Genomic DNA, 23,992 nt, shown 5'->3' with positions numbered 1-23,992 from the left:
GGTATTCTACWTCCTACATTTCCATAAAGTTCTATGTATTGGCCCAATTCAATTCATACCTAATCACATACATACTTCCCCTGTGGTTAGGATAAAACAAAAAGCAAGCCTTCCGAAAGACCATAGCTGTATACAGAGCTGCCTGTCTCGGATCCTGTCACAACACATGAGGCATGATACCAGAGTAGACAGAACCAAGKCCTAAAAAAAGTTATTATCTCACCCTTTCTTCTTCAGTAACAACGACAGATCATGTGTCTTGTCTCTCTGTACAGTAGGGGTAATAAGGGATGCTGTAATATCTATTCAAAATCGTAACAGCCATTCTGAAATTAGTAACGCAGTGATATTAGATTTGCATCGGTTACCAATCACTCGTAACTGATTGGGTTGTATGTCAATTATGTCGCATGGTCGTGCAAAATCAATGCAACGTAAAGAACATTTGACAAGCCTGTTTGAATCGCGCCTAAAGAGCTCGTATTAACTAGAAAGGTAACCTATTGCCATTTGGCAGGATCTGGTTGAATCAACGTTCCCATGTCATTTCAACAAAAAAATCTGTGCGTAAAACTGATTACATTTGAAAAGAAATCATCAACGTAAGGGAATTTAGTTTATTTTTCACATAACTTTTAACCTAAATCAATGACGTGGTGATTTGTTTTGTTGATTTCACGTTTAATTCACAACTCAACCAAATGTAAGTCAAAAYTAGAYGTTGAACTGACATCTGTGCCCATCTAACAGTTTAACTTTAGTCCGTCCCCTCGCCCCAACCYGGGCGCGAACCAGGGACCCTCTGCACACATCAACAACAGTCACCCACGAAGCATCGTTACCCATCGCTCCACAAAAGCCACGGCCCTTGCAGAGCAAGGGGAACCACTACTTCAAGGTCTCAGAGCAAGTGACGTCACCGATTGAAAGGCTATTAGCGCGCACCACCGCTAACTAGCTAGCCATTTCACATCCGTTACACCCAGTAGGTTTATTCAAATAATTTCAGTGACATTTGATTCATCCGTTCTATTATCCCTTCCCTCCCTCCATTTTATACATTTCTGAGTATCGTCTTTCAACCACCTTTTTAAAAGATGATAATTCCCCTGTAAGGGCCTCCTTAGAATGATGTCTGTTCGGAGAAAACCTCTCCCCTCCCTTCTCTTCAGTGCACCACTGCATCATGTGGCCGTTGTGAATCTGAATGTATGAATAATTCAACACTTCTTAAAGTAATATGACCCTTCTGAATGACAGATTGAGGGCATGTGTAGCTCAGGCATGTGCCGGTGCCGTTCATTCGGAGAGACAATTTGTATACWCCCCTCCAATTACCTCTAAGTAACACGAGAGATTACCTATTCATCTCAATGATGGATTACCAGGACGTGTACTCCAAGCATGTGCTGAACTGGCAAGTGTCTTCACTGACAYTTTCAACCTGTCCCTGACTGAGTCTCACTCAACACTGCCCTTTCCCACCTGGACAAAAGGAACACCTATAGGTGATGTCGGAAGTTTACATACACTTRGGTTGGAGTCATTAAAACCCGTTTTTCAACTACTCCACAGATATCTTGTTAACAAACTATAGTTTTGGCAAGTCGGTTAGGAAATCTACTTTGTGCATGACACAAGTAATTTTTCCAACAGTTGTTTACAGACAGATTATTTCACTTATAATTCACTGTRTCCCAATTCCAGTGGGTCAGAAGTTTACATACACTATGTTGACTGTGCCTTTAAACAGCTTGGAAAATTCCCGAAAATTATGTCATGGTTTTAGATGCTTCTGATAGGCTAATTGATATCATTGGAGGTGTACCTGTGGATGCATTTCAAGGCCTACCTTCAAACTCAGTTCATCTTAGCTTGACAGCATGGGAAWATCAAAAGAAATCAGCCAAGACCTCTGAAAAAAAATTGAAGAMCTCCACAAGTCTGGTTCATCCTTGGGAGCAATTTCCAAATGCCTGAAGGTACCGCGTTCATCTGTACAAACAATAGTAAGCAAGTACAAACACCATGAGACCATGCAGCCGTCATTCCGCTCAGGAAGGAGACGCGTTMTGTCTCCTAGAGATKAACGTACTTTGGTGCGAAAAGTGCAAATCAATCCCAGAACAACAGCAAAGRACCTTGTGAAGATGCTGGAGGAAACTGGTACAAAAGAATCTATATCCACAGTAAAACGAGTCCTATATCAACATCAGCAAGGAAGAAGCCACTGCTCCAAAATCGCCATAAAAAAAGACCAAACTACGGTTTGCAACTGCACATGGAGACAAAGATCGTACTTTTTGAAGAAATGTCTCTGGTCTGATGAAACAAAAATAGGACTGTTTGGCCATAATGACCATCGTTATGTTTGGAGGAAAAAGGGGGATGCTTGCAAGCCGAAGAACACCATCCCAACCGTGAAGCACGGGGGTGGCAGCATCATGTTGTGGGGTGCTTTGCTGCAGGAGGGACTGGTGCACTTCACAAAATAGATGGCATCATGAGGGAGGAAAATATGTGGATGTATTGAGGAATCAGACATAGTCGAGAAGTGCATGCATGCTACAAGATACTTCAAGTACAGATAAGTTGGAAGACTGTACTCGCCAAGATGTGTTCGTAACATCAAGGTACTAAGTCTCGAGCAAGTGACGAACATGAATATAGCACCCTAATAGTAGCCATAACTTACAAAGTGTGGCAAAATGGCTTAAGGACAACAAGTCAAGGTTTTGGAGTGGCCATCACAAAGCCCTGACCTCAATCCCATAGAAAAATTGTGGGCAGAACTGAACAAGTGTGTGCGAGCAAGGAGGCCTACAAACCTGACTCAGCTACACCAGCTCTGTCAGGAGGAATGGGCCAAAATTCACCCAACTTATTGTGGGAAGCTTGTGGAAGGCTACCCGAAACGTTTGATCCAAGTTAAACAATTTAAAGCAATGCTACCAAATACTAATTGAGTGTATGTAAACTTCTGACCCACTGGGAATGTGATGAAAAAAATGAAAGCTGAAATAAATCATAAATCAACCACAGGGGCTCATCAGGGGTGCGTGCTCAGTCACCTTCTGTACTCCCTATTCACTCATGACTGCCTGGACAGGCACGACTCCAACACCATCATCAAGTTTGCTTATGACACAACAGTGGTAGGCCTGATCACTGTCAACGATGAGACAGCCTACAGGGAGGAGGTCATAGACCTGGTCGTGTGGTGCCAGGACAACAACCTCTCCCTCAAGGTGATTAAGACAAAGGAAAAGGAGGACCGAGCACGCCCCCATTCTCATCGACTGGGCTGTTGTGGGACAGGTTGAGAGCTTCAAGTTCCTTGGTGTCCACATCACCAACAAATTCTCATCGTCCAAACACATTTAAGACAGTCGTGAAGAGGGTACGACAAAGACTATTCCCCCTCAGGAGACTGAAAAGATTTTGCATGGGTCCTCAGATCCTCAAAAGGTTCTACAGCTGCACCATCGAGAGCATCCTGACTGGTTGCATCACTGCCTGGTATGGCAACTGCTCGGCCTCCAACCGCAAGGCAAGACAGAGGGTAGTGCGTACGACCCAGTACATCACTGGGGCCAAGCTTCCTGCCATCCAGGACCTCTATACCAGGCGGTGTCAGAAGAAGGCCCTAAAACTTGTCAAAGACTCCAACCACCCTAGTCATAGGCTGTTCTCTCTGCTACCGCACAGCAAGCAGTACCGGAGATCCAAGTCTAGGTCCAAAAGGCTTAACAGCTTCTACTCCCAAGCCATAAGACTCCTGAACAGCTAATCAAATGGCTACCCAGACCCCTCTTTTACACTGCTGCTACTCTCTGTTTATAATCTATGCATAGTCACTTTAACGCAACCTACATGTACATGTTACCTCAATTACCTCGACTAACCGGTGACCCCGCACATTGACTCTGTACCGGTATCCCCTGTATATAGCCTCGCTTGTTATTTTACTGCTGCTGTTGAATTATTTGTTACTTTTATTTTCTATTTTCTACATATCTATTTTTTACTTAACACTTATTATTAGAGCATTGTTGGTTAAGGGCTTGTAAGTAAGCATTTCACTCTAAGGTCTACCTACACCTGTTGTATTCGGCGCATGTGACAAATAACATTTGATTTGATTCGTGTCATGGTGGATCTCAAGTGCAAGCTAATGTTTCTTCCTCCTCTTTCAACCTAGACATGTATTTTGGTATATAATTATAATGTAAACGTTGTAAGCTTTTAATAGTTTTAATAGTTAAGTAAAATAATGTTTTTAAATGGTGAGCAAGCATTGTGCCTTTTCAGTAATGTAAACGTTGTAGAATTGTTGTGAAATGTGGTGTGTTGCAGGAGACAATATTACCCACCCTACGATCAGAGGTTGTGTTGAGAGTATACGATGTTCAACGTAATCCTTTTTATGATAAAACTAAAGCTATACTGACATCTGATAAGAAGCTGTAGGTGTAATGGGAGTGAACGAGAGAATAAACTGGAAAATTAATACTCTATATACTCTATACAGAGTTTGTTTGATAGACACTAAGGTTTCACTGTGTGACCTTATGCTTTGCAAGTTGATCATTTCTTGAAACATTCATCTTGAATTAATCTAAATGTAAATTATAGTAAAGTGGTAGTGTGAGCCGTGGAGCGTTTCTTTACAGATTGAAAGTGTGCTGCTTTTGTCCTCCAAGAGCCTTTCTCTCCCTCTCCTTCGTCCCTCTCTCTCCTTCATCCCTCTCTCTCTCCTTCATCCCTCTCTCTCTCCGTCTTTCTCTCTCCTTCGTCCCTCTCTCTCCGTCTTTCTCTCTCCTTCGTCCCCCTCTCTCTCCGTCCCTCTCTCTCCTTGTCTCTCCTCTCCTCTTCAATCCCTCCTTCTCTCTCTCTGTCCTCAACTCTCTTCCTCTGTCCTTCTGTCTTTCTCTCTCTCTCCTTCGTCGCCTCTCTGTCTCTCTCATCTCTCTCCTCCGAGTTCCTTCTCTCTCTCTCTCTCTCTCCTCTCGGGCTGATAGCACAGGGTCATGGGAATACAACCACACCTCTTGCTGATGAGAAAACGATTTTGTTTTCTCCTCTCTGGGATGACTTCATTGGGCTCTGCTGTGTCGAGGCAGTCAACAGTCTCAGTCCCCTCACACACACACACACGTACGCTCACACACACAATGTCCATACTCGCTCAGGAATGAGGGCGGCTGGCTGCCGCTCACACACACACTCCCAGGATAGGGTGCGTTTATCGGCAGATAATTCCCAAAGAGGTTTACGTTGGGGATTGATGAAGCTGATCCGGCAYGGGAACAGGTGCCCGGGATATGATGCAAACCCTGTCCATATGCCATGGTGGTGGCTGTTCAACAGAGGGATTTAGGGTACATGTTCATGTTTAGCTGGAACGTCTCTGCCATCTCCTCTCTCACTGTCATGCCATACCACAGAAAGAGGGTGGAGTATGGATGGAGAAATGGAATACCGCAATGGTAACTCGATAGTCGGTGTGTGTGTATGTGTGTGTGCGCGTGCATGGGCTTGTGTGTGTGTGTGCCTGCACGTGTGAATGTGTGTAACACAATGCACTCATTTGTTTGCAACTGAACCCCCCCACACACACGCACCACAAACAAAGAAAGGCGGTTTATGGTAGGTTAGAAAGCATGCTGAGACATATGCTTGCTATTTTTCACATTCTCTGTTGGAATTGACTCCACTCAGCTTGGCAGAAGCGACCCTAGCCTTGCTCATTTTCCTCGGGCGTAGTGCTGGACGCCAGTAGACTTTTGGGGTCCTGTTGTGACTGGGGAGGATGGAAAGCCAAAAAGGGCTCCTATGCCAGCAGTCCCCACTGGGAGGACAGGCTGTTGCAGGGCCATCTGTATAGGCATCCTGACATAGAGGGTTGGGAAGTAGGGCGTGAGCTCGTGGAGAGGAATGGATGGACTAGTGGAGGGGAAAGAGGAGAGATAGTGGAGACATTTTTGTTTTATTGTGAGAATCGATAACTACTGTGCTCAGGTGACATCTGATTTCAAAGACACTTTTATCCGGGGCTCAAATTGAGATAAAGCCCACAGAATCATTACAAAGCAAACCGCTTTCAAAGTATGTCTCCAATATAGGCCAGCAGTGCTACAACTCTGTGAAGTCTCACTCTCAGTCTCATTACACCCAAAACAGTGTCAGCACTAAAAATACATCAATGTTTTTTTAGAGCAGTTCCTAAAAATGGAAAAGGCACTAAAATAAAGAGCTTCCTAATAGAGTTCAAAAGCAGAGCTGGAGGAGAGAGGAGTTTCTAGTTCAGTCCGAGACAGAGAAGAGTTTGTCTGCTCTCTGCCCTTGGTTGGAATATCTCCTCCGCACCCTTTCTCACCCTTCCTTTCACCCGCCTCCTCACCCACCAAAGAGATGGTAAGTGTCASATTTGACCTCTCCTTGTCCTGGGAGAGTGACCCTGAATGACCTTTGAACCAGGAAATGAAAACAACAACAAAAACAAAGCCTACTGACATACCCATGAAGTATGTTTAGAAACCGGAYGTTAAGTGTCAGCGGGATGTTTAGTCTCACCATTGGAGACTCGCTTTGAATATATTGAAAGGGTTTTGTAATATCTTTCTTATTCACAACCCACTTGAATASAAGGATCTTGTCCATCCAATTGGCTGTCAGTAATACATACAGTCTCTATAACTTCCCTCAATAGAACTCGGCTGTTCTTAGGAAGCTGATACGGCAGGCTATATAATAAATTCCCTGTCCCCTCCCTGGTTAGATACTGTGTGCCAGCCAGAGGATAACAGCTAGGATCTCTGCCTGCTGTACAGATACACAACTGGTCTTGTCCTCGTGTCACTGACTTTGGAAGTGTTAAATTGACAAGGAGAACATAGGCGAGTGAATGAATCCCTGTTGAATCCAGGTGTTTTGTACTGCCTCAGTCTATGGTTATGTTCAGCCACTAGGCTTTCATAAAGCCTCCAAGGTCTCTGAATAAGACCCACTAAAACATCCCGGCCCAGGCTGAATAAAAGAGGTGGAAGAGGGCCTCTGATACTTGGATCGACCCTGGTGTAAACGAAGCCCTGGCTGTACTCAGGAAGCACTGGATCTAACCCCCTGAACTCTAACCCCTGACCCCTGAGAGGTCAGACAGAGATTTTCGACCTCACCGATCCGTCTGACTCTCCCCCTTTCCCCTCTTCAGCCTCATTGTGGATCCTCAATGGCCCTGAATCCTGCCCCCTTAACCCTTTAACCCTAATAGACTCATTAATCCTGTATGTCTGGGAAGTCAGACAGAGATTTGCTACTTCACTGATTCAGCCAGCTGCTCCCACTCCTCTCCCCACTACACTACAGTCTGATTTGAGTGTTGTCTCCAATGCCCCTGCCCTCTAACCCCTGTCTCTGAGAGAGCAGACGAGTAGCTATGTCTCTCCATCCCTTCCTTTCTGCCTCACTGACAGCCAAGCAAGTGGTGAGTAATCCAGGTTTATCTCAGTGCAAACGAGACAAAGCAAGATAGACGGATAGAGGACAGGTGAAGGAGAGAAGGAGATGGAGGTGTAGCCTGACAGCTTCAGCACCCCAGTCATGCTAACAATGCCTTTGTTTCATCGCCACGGTGACAATGCTCTCCCAGCTCCCCCCCCCCTTACAACACACACACTACAACCTGTGTTAATCCTGGCAGAACAAGCAAGCAGACTCCGCTTGATGTACAGATATCAATAGCAGCCCCACAGGAACAAAGGCAGTGTGGCACAACCAGTGTTTAATTTAGCTGGATCCTGCCTGAACAGGATTCCTTGCACCTCTTCCATTTTTGGAACTGTTTCGTTGGACCTATTTGGCTGGATCCGGTACCTCTCATGGCATGAAAACTCATATTTATAAAATTAAAGCCATCACTGTTCATTCGAGTTCTCCTGCCCCCCCCCCCAAAAAAATTTGTGGAAAAAAGTTGATTTTCAGCCTAGGCCTGATATTCTAAGAGTTGATACAAGTTGGGCTGGCCCAGGCTTATGGTTTGCGCAACATTGTAACCTATGTTTGAGACCAGCGCGTGGCCATGGTTGTGTGAGAAGCGTATCTGTATCTTTCACAGAAATAGAATGARATTCACWTTTTATAATCCCTCTCCCACTCTGTTCTGATAGACATGAACCTGTAACTCATCTCTCCAGCGTTGCACTTCATCATTTATTTCCTTATAGGATCATAGCCGCCCTGATTTTTTGGGGGGGGGATTTGCTCAGATTAAAGTACTGCTTTCTGTTAATTCAGAATAGGCTACTACACCATGAGTAGGCCTATAAATTAGCCACAGAGGATCAATGGCTTCCTTTAAAAAATAGCCTAGCTGTGGATTGATTGTGTGTAGTCCAATAACATGGCATAGCCTACGGTTGGGAGCGCGTGGCAAATTTGTCAGTGAACACTATGCAGACAAATCCGTTTCTTCCTCTCCAACGATTGTATTTGAAGACACAGGTTGGAAAGCAAATAGCTCCTGCTGAAAAGAGAAGSCTAATCTCTCTTCTGTAGGCTACCAAAATATTTRATCCACTTCCAAATATTGTTTTGCAAAGAATTAGCACTTTGTGACATCTGGYGATGTTAAAAGGGCWTTTTTAAATACATTTGATTGATAGGCTATAACAAGAGAGATAGGCTTTTGGCACTAATGCATCGGCCATTGCCGGCGAGCGAGTCACTGGGTGAGTAAGTGAAACTGGAAAGCCTTTTTAAGACTATMATTTCCTCAAATTGTAGCCTACAACACACCTAGGTCTAGGCTATTGATGGATTCAAGACAATGTTGTTTTTATTGACCTCAGATTCTCAGTTTGTCAGTGCCATTTCGATCATTTGTTTATATATTTATTTTTACCCCCAATTTCGTCCTATCCAATTGGTAGTTACAGTCTTGTCCCATTGCTGCAACTCCCGTACGGACTCTCGGGAGAGGCGAAGGTCGAGAGCCGTGCGTCCTCCGAAACACAACCCCGCCAATCCGCACTGCTTCTTGACACAATGCTCGCTTAACCCAGAAGCCAGCCGCACCAATGTGTCGGAGGAACACCGTACACCTGGCGACCTTGTCAGCGTGCATGCGCCTGGCCCGCCACAGGAGTCGCTAGAATGCGATGGGACAAGGGCATCCCGTCTGGCCAAACCCTCCCTATCCCGGATGACACTGGGCCAATTGTGCGTCGCCCCACCCGGGTCGCGGCCAGCTGCGACACAGCCAGGTATTGAACCAGGATCTGTAGTAACGCAGCTAGCACTTCGATGCAGTGCCTTAGACCGCTGCGTCACTCGGGAGGCCCCATTTCGATCATTTGTGCGGTATTAAAAAGATTCTGCCAAAGTCTCCAGTCTTGTAAAATTACGTAGAATTGCATGAAATGCGTTTATAAAAGGCCACATTTCTCCCGGACCCTATGCTATAAAAAATGTTCTCCATGTGTGCATCTTCTGTAAGTGCCTCTACTCTACTGCTCTATGCAACTACCAAATGCGATGATATGCACGCAATGATTTATAATAAAGGTGATATTTTTTGGGGTACCACGGAATTCCCCAGGTTACCCCCCTCTCACGCTCACTTTTTGTTCCAGCACCTCCCGATTTTACCAACAATAGCAGCTGAAACCCCTAGCTGTGTGTCTAGACAGATGTGTGACTAGTGGCATTGTGTAAGAGAGCATGCAGACAGCCACCTACAGTTTGACAGTGTGTGTGCTTAATTTGTAAATTAAGCACACACACATTTGTAAATTAAGCACACACACTGTCAAACTAAAAGGTGGCTGTCTGCGTGCTCTCTTACACAATGACACTAGTCACACATCTGTCTAGACACACAGCTAGGGGTTTCAGCTGATATTGTTGGTCTCGGGCAAGTAGTTTGATAAACATCACCTACTGTGTTTTAGTTGATGTGATGATCAAGGCTCTATAGGAAAGGGAATGTGAGTGAAGAAAACCTGATTGTACAGAAGGTTACGACTTATGGGTGTGTCTGCATTGCAACTAGATCTCACACCTATGTCGCACGAAATCCTGCCCATAATCCTGCATTGCAGCATAATTCACCATCATTTTTGTGCAACCTCAGCTAAACGTGTCTGATACTGTTGGTTGACGTAAGCACTACTGTAATACACAGGCTGAGACAGGATGTGTATATTAGTGTTTCCTGACCGCTCTATTCTTCTTGACCATGATGCATTACCTGACTCTGTGTGTGTGTGTGTGTGTGTGTGTGTGTGTGTGTGTGTGTGTGTGTGTGTGTGTGTGTGTGTGTGTGTGTGAGAAGGGGGGATACGACTAGAGTGAAAGCGGAAGCAAATCACACGTGTGTGAATAAGCCACAGAGTACACACACGCTCGTTCGTCTCTGGAATAGTGCAGGGGCTTAGAGTGTGTGTACACACAGAGTGGTGACTCATGGTTGAACTCAGATGTTCTCCCAGACTCACCATGGCCCTAGAGCTGTACAGCCTTAACTACACAGCCAGTCAGCCAGTAGCCAGCCAGTCAGTCAGCCAGCCAGTCAGTCAGCCAGCCAGTCAGTCAGTCAGCCAACCAGTCAGCCAGCCAGTCAGCCAGTAAGTCGGTCAGCCAGCCAGTCAGCCAGCCATCAGCAAGCCAGCCAGGCAGCCAGTAAGTCGGTTAGCTAGCCAGTCAGTCAGCCAGTCAACCAATCAGTCAGCCAGTCAGCCCTACCTTACAGAGGAAATGCTTCCTTCTAGGAATCCCTGTGTACTGTATCTCTAGGACAGCATCATAGATGTGGCAGTGCCAAAGTAATCTACACCACAGCAGGGGTACTACAAGGACACACTGGGCTTTCCCTAGCATTGTCCCATCTAGACCATTATATACATAAGATACTGAGTGAAAGAAATGGCTTCGTATTATGTCCAATCTCATTATAATAGAATCAAACCTCACAATACATGTTTTGTTGAATTCAATTTGATTCACTTTGTTTGCTCAGTCCAGCTGCTTTTTCCATCTAATTAATCACCAAACAATCAAAAAGGTCTGAGACTGAAGTGGCGGTCACAGTGTGTGTGTGTGTGTGTGTGTGTGTGTGTGCGTGCATTCATGCGTGTGCTCGTCTCTGCGTGCGTGCGTGCCCGCATATGTGGGTGTGTGAGTGTACATGCTGTGAAATAGATGCATCCCTGTCGGAGGAGGTGAGTTATGGCATTAGAGGGCTAGAATGTTTTCTGTCTGGTCAGGTCTCAGACAGTATAAGTGGACCGTGACAGCGTAATGAAAGGACCTGGGTGTTAACTACCGTGCTAAATGCCTAATATCTCCTCTCAATGGATGCTGTCATTTATGTGACTTGTGTCACAGTTGGATCACACTGGCCTGCTATGACAACCAAAGACGAGGAAATGTCATCTGCTTTCCAGCAGTTTTTTTTTTATCACAGATGTAGCTCGACAGCTGCTGAGGGATACAGGGTAGAGTGACAGCCACCCTCTTCCGCCTCCACTATTCCCTAACAAGATCTCACAGTTTAACGAATTTGACTTCAGATTCTGATGGTTATCCACGTTTCTCCAAACGTGAAATGTTCAAGTGTTTTTGACACCATGGGTTGCTCCTCCTGCGCCGCATCGTTCTGTTTCTCCAAACGTCAAATTTTAGAAGTTACCGAATGGTTAAGTTAATGGTTAAGGTTTGGGATATGGTTAAAACTAAAAACGAGTGTCTACCACTGAGGTTGAACAGGCGACCTTCGGATCAAGAGTCATGGGATTACCATCAGGACTACTTGATGGTAATAGTGCTCACTGTTGCCCCAAGCGGTTTTGAAGTCATACAGAGCAACCCAAATAGCATGTGAGCGACTGGCTCTATTCTGTATTATGGAGCAACATTTGAAATTGTATTTTTTTTTTTACATTTGTTAAAAGTAGAGACAGAGCTGTAAAATGGTATATTATACACTAGAGTCGAGGAACAATGGGAAAGTAATTCTGCTTTGACAGTTGATGGCCCTTGAATGTTTTGGTAAACCTACTGGAGACATCTTCTTTGTCTACACTCATTCGGCATTGTTCACACCCTCTTAAGCCTTAGCCCCTCCATTCTCTTTAAGGAKTCACATGTGAGGCCATGTGCTCAACAACCAAATATTTTGAGACGAAAGGCTGGTTTGTACCAAGGGTGTATTTGTAAAGTCAATCTGGAGTGCCAGAGTGCGCTCTGGGTGTTTGTAAACTCAGAGAGTTGTCAGATTGTCCGTTCGTAAATTCAGAGCGTTTCACTCTCTGARCATTCAGAGCGCACACTGGATGCTCTGGCCGAGAAGTAGGGTCRATCTGAGCGTTCTGACCTAACAACAGCAATCAAGCACCCAAGCTAACTGGCTAACTTGCTAGCTACTGCCAGAAAAAAATGAGAGAACAGCTCACTCTGACCATTTTACTCACCCTAGCAGAGCTGGTTAGGCTGTTTTCATGTTATCCAGAGCATTGGTGACTGTAACTGTGCTGCTGGCTACAATTTAAWWWAKTTTTTTTGACAATSTGTACTGACACCGGCCATATTCAACAGGTGTTGACAATTCCTGACATTTAATCARAGTGGTCTGCTGGAGGTCATTTTGCAGGGCTCTGGCAGTGCTCCTCCTTGCACAAAGGCGGAGGTAGCGGTCCTGCTGCTGGGTTGTTGCCCTCCTACGGCCTCCTCCACGTCTCCTGAGTGTACGGGCCTGACACTACGTGACAGACACAGAAACCTTCTTGCCAAGCTCGCATTGATCGTGCCATCTCTGGAAATGAGCTGCACTTACCTGAGCCACTTGTGTGGGTTGTAACTCCGTTCATGCTACCCACTAGAGTGAAAGCACCGCCAGCATTCAAAAGTAGACCAAAACATCAGCCAGGAAGCATAGGAACTGAGAAGTGGTCTGTGGTCACCACCTGCAGAACCATCCTTTATTGGGGTTGTCTTGCTAATTGCCTTAATTCCAACCTTTTGTCTATTCCATTTGCACAACAGCATGTGAAATTTATTGTCAATCAGTGTTGCTTCCTAAGTGGACAGTTTGATTTCACAGAACGGTGATTGACTTGGATTACATTGTGTTGTTTAAGTGTTCCTTTATTTTTTTGAGCAGTGTATAATATGTTTAAAAATGTAGTTTTTTTTTACTACATATTCCATATGTGATATTTCATAGTTTGATGGTCTTCACTCGTATTCTACAATGTAGAAAATAGTAAAAATACAGAAAAACCCTTGAATGAGTAGGTGTGTCCAAACGTTTGACTGGTACTATATATACAGTGCATTTGGAAAGTATTCATATCCCTTGACTTTTTCCACATTTTGCTACGTAACATCCTTATGGATAATTTTTTTTCCTGCTCTTCAATCTACACACAGTACCCCATAATGACAAAGAAAACCTGTTAAAAATATATATAATTTAATCACATTTACGTACGTATTCAGACCCTTTACTCAGTTCTTTGTTGAAGCACCTTTGGCAGCAATTACAGTCTTCTTGGGTATGACGCTACACTCTTGGCACACCTGTATTTGGGGAGTTTCTCTCATTCTTCTATGCAGATCCTCTCAAGCTCTGTCACGTTGGATGGGGAACATCGCTGCACAGCTATTTTCAGGTCTCTCCAGAGATGTTTGATCGGGTTCAAGTCCGGGCTCTGGCTGGGCCACTCAAGGACATTCAGRTACTTGTCCCGAAGCCACTCCTGCGTTTTCTTGGCTGTGTGCTTAGGGTCGTTGTCTTGTTGGAAGRTGAGTCTGAGGTYCTGAGCGCTCTGGAGCAGGTTTTTATCAAGGATCTCTCTGTACTTTGCTCCGTTCATCTTTCCCTTTCTCCCAGTCCCTGCCGTTAAAATGATCCCCACAGCTGCCATCACCATGCTTTACCGTAGGGATGGTGGCAGGTTTCTTCCAGATGTGACGCTTGGCATTCAGGCCAAATAGTTCAATCTTGGTTTCATCAAACCAGAGAATCTTGTTTGTCATGGTCTGATTGTCCTTTCGGTGTCTTTTGGCAAACTCCAAATAGGCTGTCATGTGCCTTTTACCAAGGAGTGGCTTCCGTCTGGCCACTCTACCATAAAGACCTGATTGGTGGAGTGCTGCAGAGATGGTTGTTCTTATGGAAGGTTCTCTCATTGCCACAGAGGAACTCTGGAGTTCTGTCAGAGTGACCATCTGGTTCTTGGTCACCTCCCTGACCAAGGCCCTTCTCCCCCAATTTGCTCAGTTTSGGTATTGTGTGTAGATTGATGAGAATTGTATTTTATTTTAATCCCTTYTAGAATAAGGCTGTAACGTAACAAAATGTGGAAAAAGTTTAGGGGTCTGAATACTTTCCGAATGCACTGTATATATAACATTTTGTGGGAGTTGGCCCCTTGCGAGGTGGCCCTGTGAAACTGCGCTACGCCACCGTGTGTGTGTGTTTGTGTTTGTGTGTGTGTGTGTATGTCTGTGCGTGCGTGCGTATGCGTGCGTATGCGTGCATGTTTGTAATTTGGGCAGAGAAACAAAGGGAAGCTGAAGGCTTGGAGTGGAAACTTGAGACACCCGTCACGATCTCGCGCGGCGGTGTCGGCTTGACCTCTCACCTCCTAGGCAGTAGTGACACCAGTCAGTCAAGAAGATCCGGTGGGAGAGAGGGCAGCCAGTTAAACATGACCTCAGTTTTCAGTATATTGTGATAGGAATCCTACCACTCCATTGCTCCCAAATGATTTAGCACGGTCGTTCATATTGCCATTCAACGCTCAGAATACGCTCAGATGTGTACTTTTCTAGTCAATGATCTCCATGGGAAAGTGAATGGATTTGAATGCTTTTGAACAGTCCCAGCCCTGAAGAGCCATTTTGAGTGTGTAGGCTAGCTATGCTATGCTTAATTTATACTGTAAGTATTGATCTCTCCCTTCCCCTATGAAAGTCAATATAGGACAAGAGATCTGCTTTGTCTTCTCCTGAACACAGAGAAAAGCCTTGTCACACCCAGTCCAGCCTAGCCTCGTCACACACACACACACACACACACACACACACACACACACACACACACACACACACACACACACACACACACACACACACACACTCTCTCTCTCTAACTAACACTCTCCTATGGAGATTGCTGCTGTTGTGGCACTGGCACTGTAGCCCTGCCTCTGTTTGTTTAGGCTGCTTGTATACATTTTGAGATTGGGTAGGCAAAGCAGGGAGACCAAGCAATGTTTACATCTGAAAGAGAGTCCTCTTCTTTGCTCTGCCAAAGGTTTCACCGTTGGCACTGCGTGTTTACTGACTTTCTCTCTCACCACTGCTGGGGAGTAAGACACTGGCTGTGGGTTTGTTTTTCAAGCAGTCTAAAGACATTACTTTTCATAAGATAGCTAATGGGTCAGGGAGAGACAGCAGATAGGCTTGCTCGGCCGCACCTTTTTGTTACCTGATGCCAGTGATTCACAATAAATACCTGGAATTGGCATGCTATTGTTCTTACTTCTTTGGAGGCTGCTTAGTTTATAGCTAACACTGGCTAAATCAGTGTCATACCACCATCTATAGACTCAATATRATATTATCCATTAGTGTCTATTGTGGGCTAAGAAGTCCCATGATGCCATAATGCAGTCTTGATGTGGGCCTACCCTTCCTGACCTCTATAACACCACACTTTAATATATCTGCGCCAGTGTAAGTGCTTATTCACACTACAACTACCTTGGCCCGTTGAGAGGGATGTGTTGAATTTTTTAAAACGTGTAACGGAGCACGGTCTAAGAGCAGAGCGGAGAGAGAGAGATGAGGGTTGAGAGAGAGAGAGATGAGGGGTAGAAAGAGGACACGGAACGCTTTCTCACGGCAACGGTCTCCACGGCGACGGTGTGACCCACATATCCCTTCTCTCTCGTTGTCCTCGGAGACGGGCAGCTGTTTTGGGGCGGGGGGGGGGAGACGAAGACGGCGGCTGTGGCGGGCGGGTTGTAATAGAAGGAGTGTGTAGTGGAGACTGAACTAGAGATAATGCTCTGAGAGGGTAAATATCTTGCCTGCTGAATGTGTTTCGGCAAAAGGAGAGAGAACGAAAGTCGGTGTGTGCATGGTGTGTGTATGCACGCCTGTGTTTGTAGTTGTGTGTAGTTGAGTGGGTTTGTGCGGAATCTGTCTATATGTATATATCTGCCATGCACGTGTGTTTAAATAGCCCTCATCCATTACACTTTCACTCTCAAGCCAGGAGAGGAATGCCCCAGACTGTGTGCCCAGCAGCAGGCACCATGTTTACCCCCAGTGGCTTCAGCCCCCACCTGGCCTCCACCTGCTCTGAGGCTGACCCGGTGATCGAGGATGAAGGGGGCCCTCAGGAGGCCCGGGGGCCTGGGGCTTGCCTGGCCGAAGGACCCCCCATCACCTCCGCCTCCCTGGACACTCTCATCCAGCACCTTGTGCCCACCACAGACTACTACCCAGAGGTAAACAACTATTAGAGGGCCAGTAATCTATCCTGGTTGTACTGGCAACAGCATCAGTAGTAGAAATAGGAATAGTAACAGTAACAGCAATGGTAATGTTAATGATAATGTTAATACTGTATGTGTTTCCTTCCACAGAAAGCCTATGTGTTTACGTTCCTGCTGAGTGCTCGTCTGTTCATCTCTCCTCCTGAGCTACTGGCCAGACTCTGTGAGACCTGCATCAAACAACAGCAGCTGGACCAGAGTCCACTGGACATGGTCAGTACACACACACACACTGACAACACGCACCTACTGACCACTTATACACAGAGTCCTCTCAACACGGCCAGTACTGCTTACACACACACATACACAGTCACTCAACACACACACAGCTACTGCTGATCACTTCTACACACCTACTGAAAGCTTTCCTTCCCAGTGTCTCTGACTGTGTCTTCTTCTCCTGCGCCCCCCCCTCCCCCAGGCTAAAGTGAGGAAGTTTGGTCCCAAGATCCTGCAGCTGCTAACAGAGTGGACAGAGACGTTCCCCACAGACTTCAGAGAGGAGAAGATGGTGGGCCTGTTCAAAGACATTATCCACAGGATAGCACCCTGTGATGAGGTGAGGAGTAGAGAGAGGTAGAGAGAGGTAGAGGGAGGGAGGGAGGGAGGGAGGGAGGGAGGCTACCCTCCATAGTCTCAAAGATGAGACTGAGAGCAGGGTGAAGGGGTGTGGTGCTCTGAATGTACAAAACAGTGCAATGTTATACAATCCTGTTCCACTGCATTACAGGTGAGAGAGCAGGATAGAGAGAGAGTAAAGCGAGAGAGAAAGAGAGGAGGGACAGAGAGAAAGAGAGATGAGAAGAGAGAACAAGGGGAGGGGTTTTGGCATTGGCTCTGCAGCCTCAGGGCAAGAGAGAGAAAGAGATGGATGATGATGATGGAGGTAGAGAGAGGGATGGAGGATGGAGAGCAGGAAGGGGAGGAAGTGAGGGGAGGTTGGATGCGAGGGAGGAACAGGGATGGAGAGAGAGAGCATGAGGAGGCTAATGGTGATGAATGTGCAGTTATTTGTGGCTGCAGAGCAGAGCTGGGCCCAGGCAGGGTTCTYGCTCTGGGTCATTTATGGCACGCTGTGGGTGATTTACTGAGGCCCGACCTGTTGGCCCCAACCAACAGCCTACAGCAACACAGCTCAGTGGGAGGCTGGACGCACATACACACACTGGGGGGAACACACACACACGKCCATGCACACAGAAGAAACAATGATGTGAAAGAGGTGCGTGAACTGTGAAGGAGAGGGATGGAGTCTGGGAAGATGAGGATGATTTTTGTCATCTCCTGATGATGATACTAATGTTGAACATCATTAATATGTTTATGRTCATTATTAGTTGTCTAATCMTTATAATGTCCACCCCAGGCGTACTGGAAGACACTGAATCAGGTCCTGCAGACCCTGAGCCAGAAGCTGKCAGCCATCGCCCAGGGAGAGGAGTGCATCGTCAAAGTGAACGCCTCCTCAGTCTCCTCAATCTCTGACAAGCTGGTGGCCTTCAAGACCAAGTCTCCACCCATCCAGAAGGAAATGCTGTCTATCTGCAACGACCCWTACACACTTGCACAGCAACTCACCCATATAGAACTGGTAAGGAGAGGGGGAGGAAGGATAGGATGGGAGGCGGGGGTTAAATAGAGGTCATAGAGAGAGCGAGAGAGAGAGATGAGAAGGGAAGAGGAAGGGGAAAAGAAGGAGAGAGAGAGAAGCAGAGATGAAAGAGAATGAGAGAAGGATGCCTGACGTAAGGGAGAGAGATGATGAGAAGGGTAGAGAGAGATGACACTAAGAGAGAGAGAGAGAGCAGAGGGGAGAAAAGAACAGACACGGCAATAAAGCGTAGATGAGGATAGCTGTAGAATCAAAAGAGAGAAAGAGGGAGAGGAGAAAGAGAGGGAGGGAGCGAGAGAGAGAGAGAGAGAGAGAGAGCGAGAGAGAGCACTGAAATCTTCCAAACAACCCAGAGGACAGCTAGTTCTCCCATTGGCTTGATTACCAGCTAACTATTCCAGTATGAGTTTTAAATGCTCCCCTGTTAGCTCTAGCCTACAGCTGACTAATAGGCTTAGAAAAAGGTGCTCTGAAGACACACGAACAGACCGGGCTGAGCAACAAATGATCGGAGGAGGACGACCTACTCCCACTGATTGAGTGACGTGTGTTCATGTGTGTGTTTATGTGTTCATGTGTGTGTTTATGTGTTCATGTGTGTTTTATGTGTTCATGTGTGTGTTTATGTGTTCATGTGTGTGTTTATGTGTTCATGTGTATTGGTGTGTGGGGGTGTTTTTATGCGTTTGTGTGATTCTGTGTCTGTGTGGGGGGAAGGGGGGTGGGGGTTGTGTGTCTGTTTGTCCGTCCGTCCATGTGGGTCAGTGTGTGTGTGTGTGTGTGTGGGCGGGGTGTGTGTGATTGTAAGGGCCGTCCTCCGCAGGCCTGAGTAAGCATGTGCTCTCATCTGATAAGCATGACATCATCTCAGAAGTCAGTGGTTTGCCCGAGGCATTTAACAAAGGGAATAAAACCGCAGTGGATATATGTGACCTGACAGCGTTACAATCCACAGCACACACACACACACACACACACACACACACACACACACACACAAACGCACACTCGCACACACACACACATCCTGACTAATGTGCAATCTCTCAGACATACTGTAAAACTGACAAACTGTAAAGTGCTTATCACAGTACCGAAATGCCCACATTCTGGCATTCACTGAGTCCTGGCTGACAGATCAGGACCGAGACGCTGATTTAGAAATCGACGGCTTTGGGGTTCCTGTGCTCCAGGACCGTGATGCATAAACAATGGGCGACGCACAAGGTGGAAAGGTCTGCCTCTACATTAATAAACGATGGCTCAACACRGTGGTCATACGTGAGAGTGTGTGTGACCCAGATATTTTACCTTTATCGGTGTCACTTCGGCCCGTTTTCTTACCATGGGAGTTCCCCCAGATATTTGTCACGCCGGTCTACATCCATTCTAGAACTAACGGGGACAAGGCGACGGACACCATCTCCCGGACCGTACAAAGGTTACARTACAACTCCCTGACGCTCTGAACCTCTTTATGGGCGACTTTAATCACTGTTTGCTGAAGAAGTATCTCAATCGCTACCAATACGTCACCTGCCCTAAAAGACATGGCAACGTGTTGGATTTGTGTTACGGGACAGTAAAGGGGGCATAWAAATCCATTGTCAGAGCTCCACCGGGCTCGTCTGACCATAGCACTGTTTAACTCGTTCCCACCTTAAAAACCTGTCCTGAAGAGAGGCAAAGTTGAACRAAGAAATGTTCAAGTGTGGACGGCTACTGAGCGCCTTCAGGACTGCTTTGACAATACATGTTTCCTAGCTCCTGCACTGACCTCGATTAGTTGACTGACACTGTGAGCAGCTATGTTTCATTCTGTGAAAATGAGGAAATACCCCAGAAATCAGGCTAAATATTTCCAAATAACAATCCTTTGGTAACCACATGTCTTAGCAGAGAGGCTTTTGTACAGTTTAACATAGTCAGCTAGTTGACGGACTTTTTGACCAATAGAACTCAGAGGGTGAAAGTCAACAGTTCCCTATCCTCCACTGGTTCACCACAAGGGTGCGTCCTTTCCCCTCTGTTGTTTGTACTGTACACTAATGATTGTCAGAGTAATCACGACTCTGGACACATCATTAAGTTTGCGGACACCTTGGTTATGGCGAKTCTTTTACAGGATGAGGAGGTGAGCCACGGCCCAGTGGTGGAGGAGCTCTTTGGATGGCGTGACCGCTCCTACTTATAATAACTTAATGTCACGAAAACCAAGGGTATGGTTATTGATCTCCAGAAGAGCTCACTGCCGCCAATGCAGACTCTTATAGATGGTGAGCTAGTGGAGACCGTTGATCGATACAAATATGTTCATGGCGCTTTCCTTGACAGCAAACTGAGTTTTGAGCCCAATATGTATGCTATCTTCCCGAGGGAACTCTTTTACAGATCGTTCCTTGCATCCATTTTGACATTCAATATGATCTGCTGTTTCGGTAATTGAAACTTAGAGTAAGAACAGGCTGGGTAACATTGTGAAACAAAGTAGTAGGATCGTTGGTATGAACTTAACCCACYTTTTTCACCTGTATCAGACACRAGTCATATGTAAGGCGCAATCCATTCTGAGGGACTCCCAGCATCCCTTGTTTGTTGAATTTATGTTGCTTCTCTCAGGGCACCGATGCAGGCTCCCTAAGTTTAAAACGAACAGGTCTAAACTCTCCTTCATGCCAGCTGCTATCAGCTTTCTCAATAAGCTATAGTAGTACTGGTAGTTGTGTATTGCTGTATATTGTTTTTGTGTATATTTATTGTCATGTGTTTTTAACTACGTGCTGCGAAATGAATAACCCGCCCGGGGATAATAAAGACTACTCTACACGCACACGTGCACAGCTATCTGTGCTGTGGACTACCACCTCATGCTTGGATTTTTTATTAAYGTTGCCCTATGTCTATGCCCCTATGGCTGCATTTACACAGGCAGCCCAATTTGGATCTTTTTGCCACTAACTGGTCTTTYGACCAATCAGATCAGATATTTTGTCAAAAAATGGTCTGCCTGTGAAAATGCAGCCAAAGTAAACGTGTGAGCTAATATAGCTGCATACCAGGGCTCATCTGTTAATTCAAGGAAATGTGATATCTTGTCGATGATTCATGACTTCCTGTAATGATTGGCTACCATTACTGATACTCATTTAGTATCCATGGCCATGTCGCTATGCTCTGCTCTGTGTGTTTCAGGAACATCTGAGTCACATCGGCCCTGAAGAGTTTGTACAAGCCTTTGTTCAGAAAGACAAACTGGTTAGCACTCAGGTATGGTATAGTATACGGCACTTTGTCAGTGGAAATAACATTACAATATACCGCTGTGTGAATCATTTTTTGGCCTTTTGAAAAGAGTGTGTGAGAGAGAGAGGGAGTATGAGTGTTTCAGCATCACTAATTAGAAGGCAGTTCTATAGGGCCACTCAGGGGCCAGCAGGTCACTAAGGCCCCGCTCTGCCTGGGGCTCACTTTAATGATGATGACTGGACACAACACACACACACATACACACAGTTGCACACACACACACACTACGTTATTTTTAACTCTACATCTCTCTCTCCATCTCTCTCGCACACGCTCCTTTGCTCTCTTTCATTCTTGCAACTTCTCTCTCTTTATTTGCCTGTCTTTTGTTGCTTTCTTGCTCTCTGTTTCTCTCCCTCTCTCCCTCTCTCTCTCTCGCTGTAGTAATTACCCTATTTCCATTGTCTCTGCCAGCTGCTGATGACATTAACACAGGGAGGGGGCGTGTCTGTCTGTCTATAGTTAGATAGATGCCTCCATAACATCAGACGAAACCCCTATAGCACCTATAACTTCAACTCAGTCAGCCCACTGGGAACACACTGGTTGAATCAACGTTTCCACGTCATTTCAATGAAATGACGTTGAACCAACATGGAATACATGTTGAATTGAGATCTGCGTCCAGCTAAAACGTATATTATCATGGCGAAATCGTTTCAATCCACATAAAATGACAACAATGAACTCCTTTATTGATCACTGAGGGCCTGATTTAGACTTAATAGAAGAAAAAAAGGGGAAAAGAAGAAACCCATTGAAACACAGCGTAAACCGAGCCCGTGCACTTGGGCAGATACTGTGTGTGACTGTGCGAGAGCGAAGTMTTGCATGTCACTCGTCTCAAAATCTGCGGCACTGCTCGTGGCAACACCATTTCGCTGAGTCTACCTTTAAACGTACAATTGCAAACAGCAACAACAACAAAAAAACACATTCCTTAAGAGATGATCGGCCTACAGAAAACATTTACACCTCTCGTCAACAGTTTTGGGCCAGAGTTTTAAACTCACTAAGGGGCACTAGTACATCCAGGTGAAGCATTTCTCACAGACTGTTCCATGTCTCCGGTGCACATTGGGAAAAGTCTTGCCTAACTCGGTAGTGACCCTGGGKACTTTAAGTAGCAACCACCTAGTAGACCGTGTCTGGTAACTGCTGGCGGTGAAGGAGAGCAGGCTACCAAGGTAGAGAGGGAGTTTACTCAGAAGGGCTTTGTAGATTAAGCACGTACAAATGTAGCTGTCTGCGCATGTGAAGCGACGTCCAGCCCACCRTTTGATACAAGATGCAACGGTGGGTTTGCAACTTGGCATTTGAAACAAGACGCACAGATGCATGATAAACTCAGTCCAGTCTCTTTAACACAGAAGAGGCTGCATGCATATACAATAAGTCGCCATAATCAATTACAGAAAGAAACTGGCTTGAACAAGCTTCTTTCTAGCCTCAAAACGGGAGGCAAGCCTTGTTACGAAAATAAATAAAAAACAATTTCAGTTTAAGCTTCCTCACAAGATTATCTACATGAACCTTGTAAAACAGCTTATCGTCCCAACCAAAGACCAAGGTATTTGTATGATGACACCTTTTCAATGGGTGTGCCCCAGACATCAAAATGCTAACCTTCTCTGGCTGAGAGGGAGCTCTGGTAAAGGTCATGAAGTAGACTTAACATGGACTTAGTGTAAGTCAATAAAACATGGACTTAAGTCCATGTTAAGTCTACTTATCTCAAGTCTGGATAGGGGCCTGCATGCCTAGTAAGGTGGCCCTCTGTGGTCCTGATGTACAGTATTGTGTGCGTGTGTCTCTTGCAGCCGTGTTTCAGTGAGCAGAAGAAGAAGACCACTAACTTGGAGGCTTATGTCAGGTGGTTCAATAGGCTGTGCTACCTGGTGGCCACTGAGATCTGCATGGTAAATGATTTCACGTGTTATTCTCATCTTTGTTGTGCAATGTAGTTTTACGCCCCAGATCCCCATTGTGAGTAGTATTACCACCCTCCGACCCATTGTGAGTAGCATTCCTACCTCCAGATCCCATTGAGTAGCATTACTACCCTCCGATCCCCCTTGTGAGTAGATTTACTACCCTCAGATCCCCATTTGGTAGCATTACTACCCTCAGATCCCATTGTGAGTAGCATTACTACCCTCAGATCCCCATTGTGAGTAGTATTACTACCCTCCGATCCCATTGTGAGTAGTATTACTACCCTCAGATCCCATTGTGAGTAGCATTACTACCCTCAGATCCCATTGTGAGTAGCATTACTATCCTCAGATCCATTGTGGAGCATTACTACCTCCGACCATGTGAGTAGCATTACTACCTCGATCCCCATTGTGAGTAGCATTACTACCCTCCGATCCCATTGTGAGTAGCATTACTACCTCAGATCCCATTGTGAGTGCAATACTACCTCAGATCCCCATTGAGTAGTATTACTACCTCCGATCCCCATTGTGAGTAGTATTACTACCTCAGATCCCATTGTGAG

The 23,992-nt window shown here is 45.8% G+C and overlaps 1 protein-coding gene across 1 annotated transcript in view; it reads left to right on the top strand.

Annotated features, from left to right (window-relative positions):
• LOC111965384 (ras-GEF domain-containing family member 1C) overlaps positions 1-23,992 on the top strand; it is a 54,072-nt gene that overhangs the window by 14,583 nt on the left and 15,497 nt on the right. The window contains exons 2-7 of the mRNA XM_023989555.2: positions 16,282-16,520; positions 16,659-16,781; positions 16,993-17,130; positions 17,938-18,162; positions 21,376-21,450; positions 23,310-23,408. Of these exons, the coding sequence (XP_023845323.1) occupies positions 16,293-16,520; positions 16,659-16,781; positions 16,993-17,130; positions 17,938-18,162; positions 21,376-21,450; positions 23,310-23,408 (888 nt within the window). The 5' untranslated portion in view covers positions 16,282-16,292. The remainder of the gene's footprint in view (positions 1-16,281; positions 16,521-16,658; positions 16,782-16,992; positions 17,131-17,937; positions 18,163-21,375; positions 21,451-23,309; positions 23,409-23,992) is intronic.

This window comes from Salvelinus sp. IW2-2015, linkage group LG6.1 (genome assembly GCF_002910315.2).
Source record: "Salvelinus sp. IW2-2015 linkage group LG6.1, ASM291031v2, whole genome shotgun sequence".
Taxonomy (NCBI): Eukaryota; Metazoa; Chordata; class Actinopteri; order Salmoniformes; family Salmonidae; genus Salvelinus; species Salvelinus sp. IW2-2015.
This window is presented reverse-complemented; position numbering and strand designations above follow the sequence as displayed.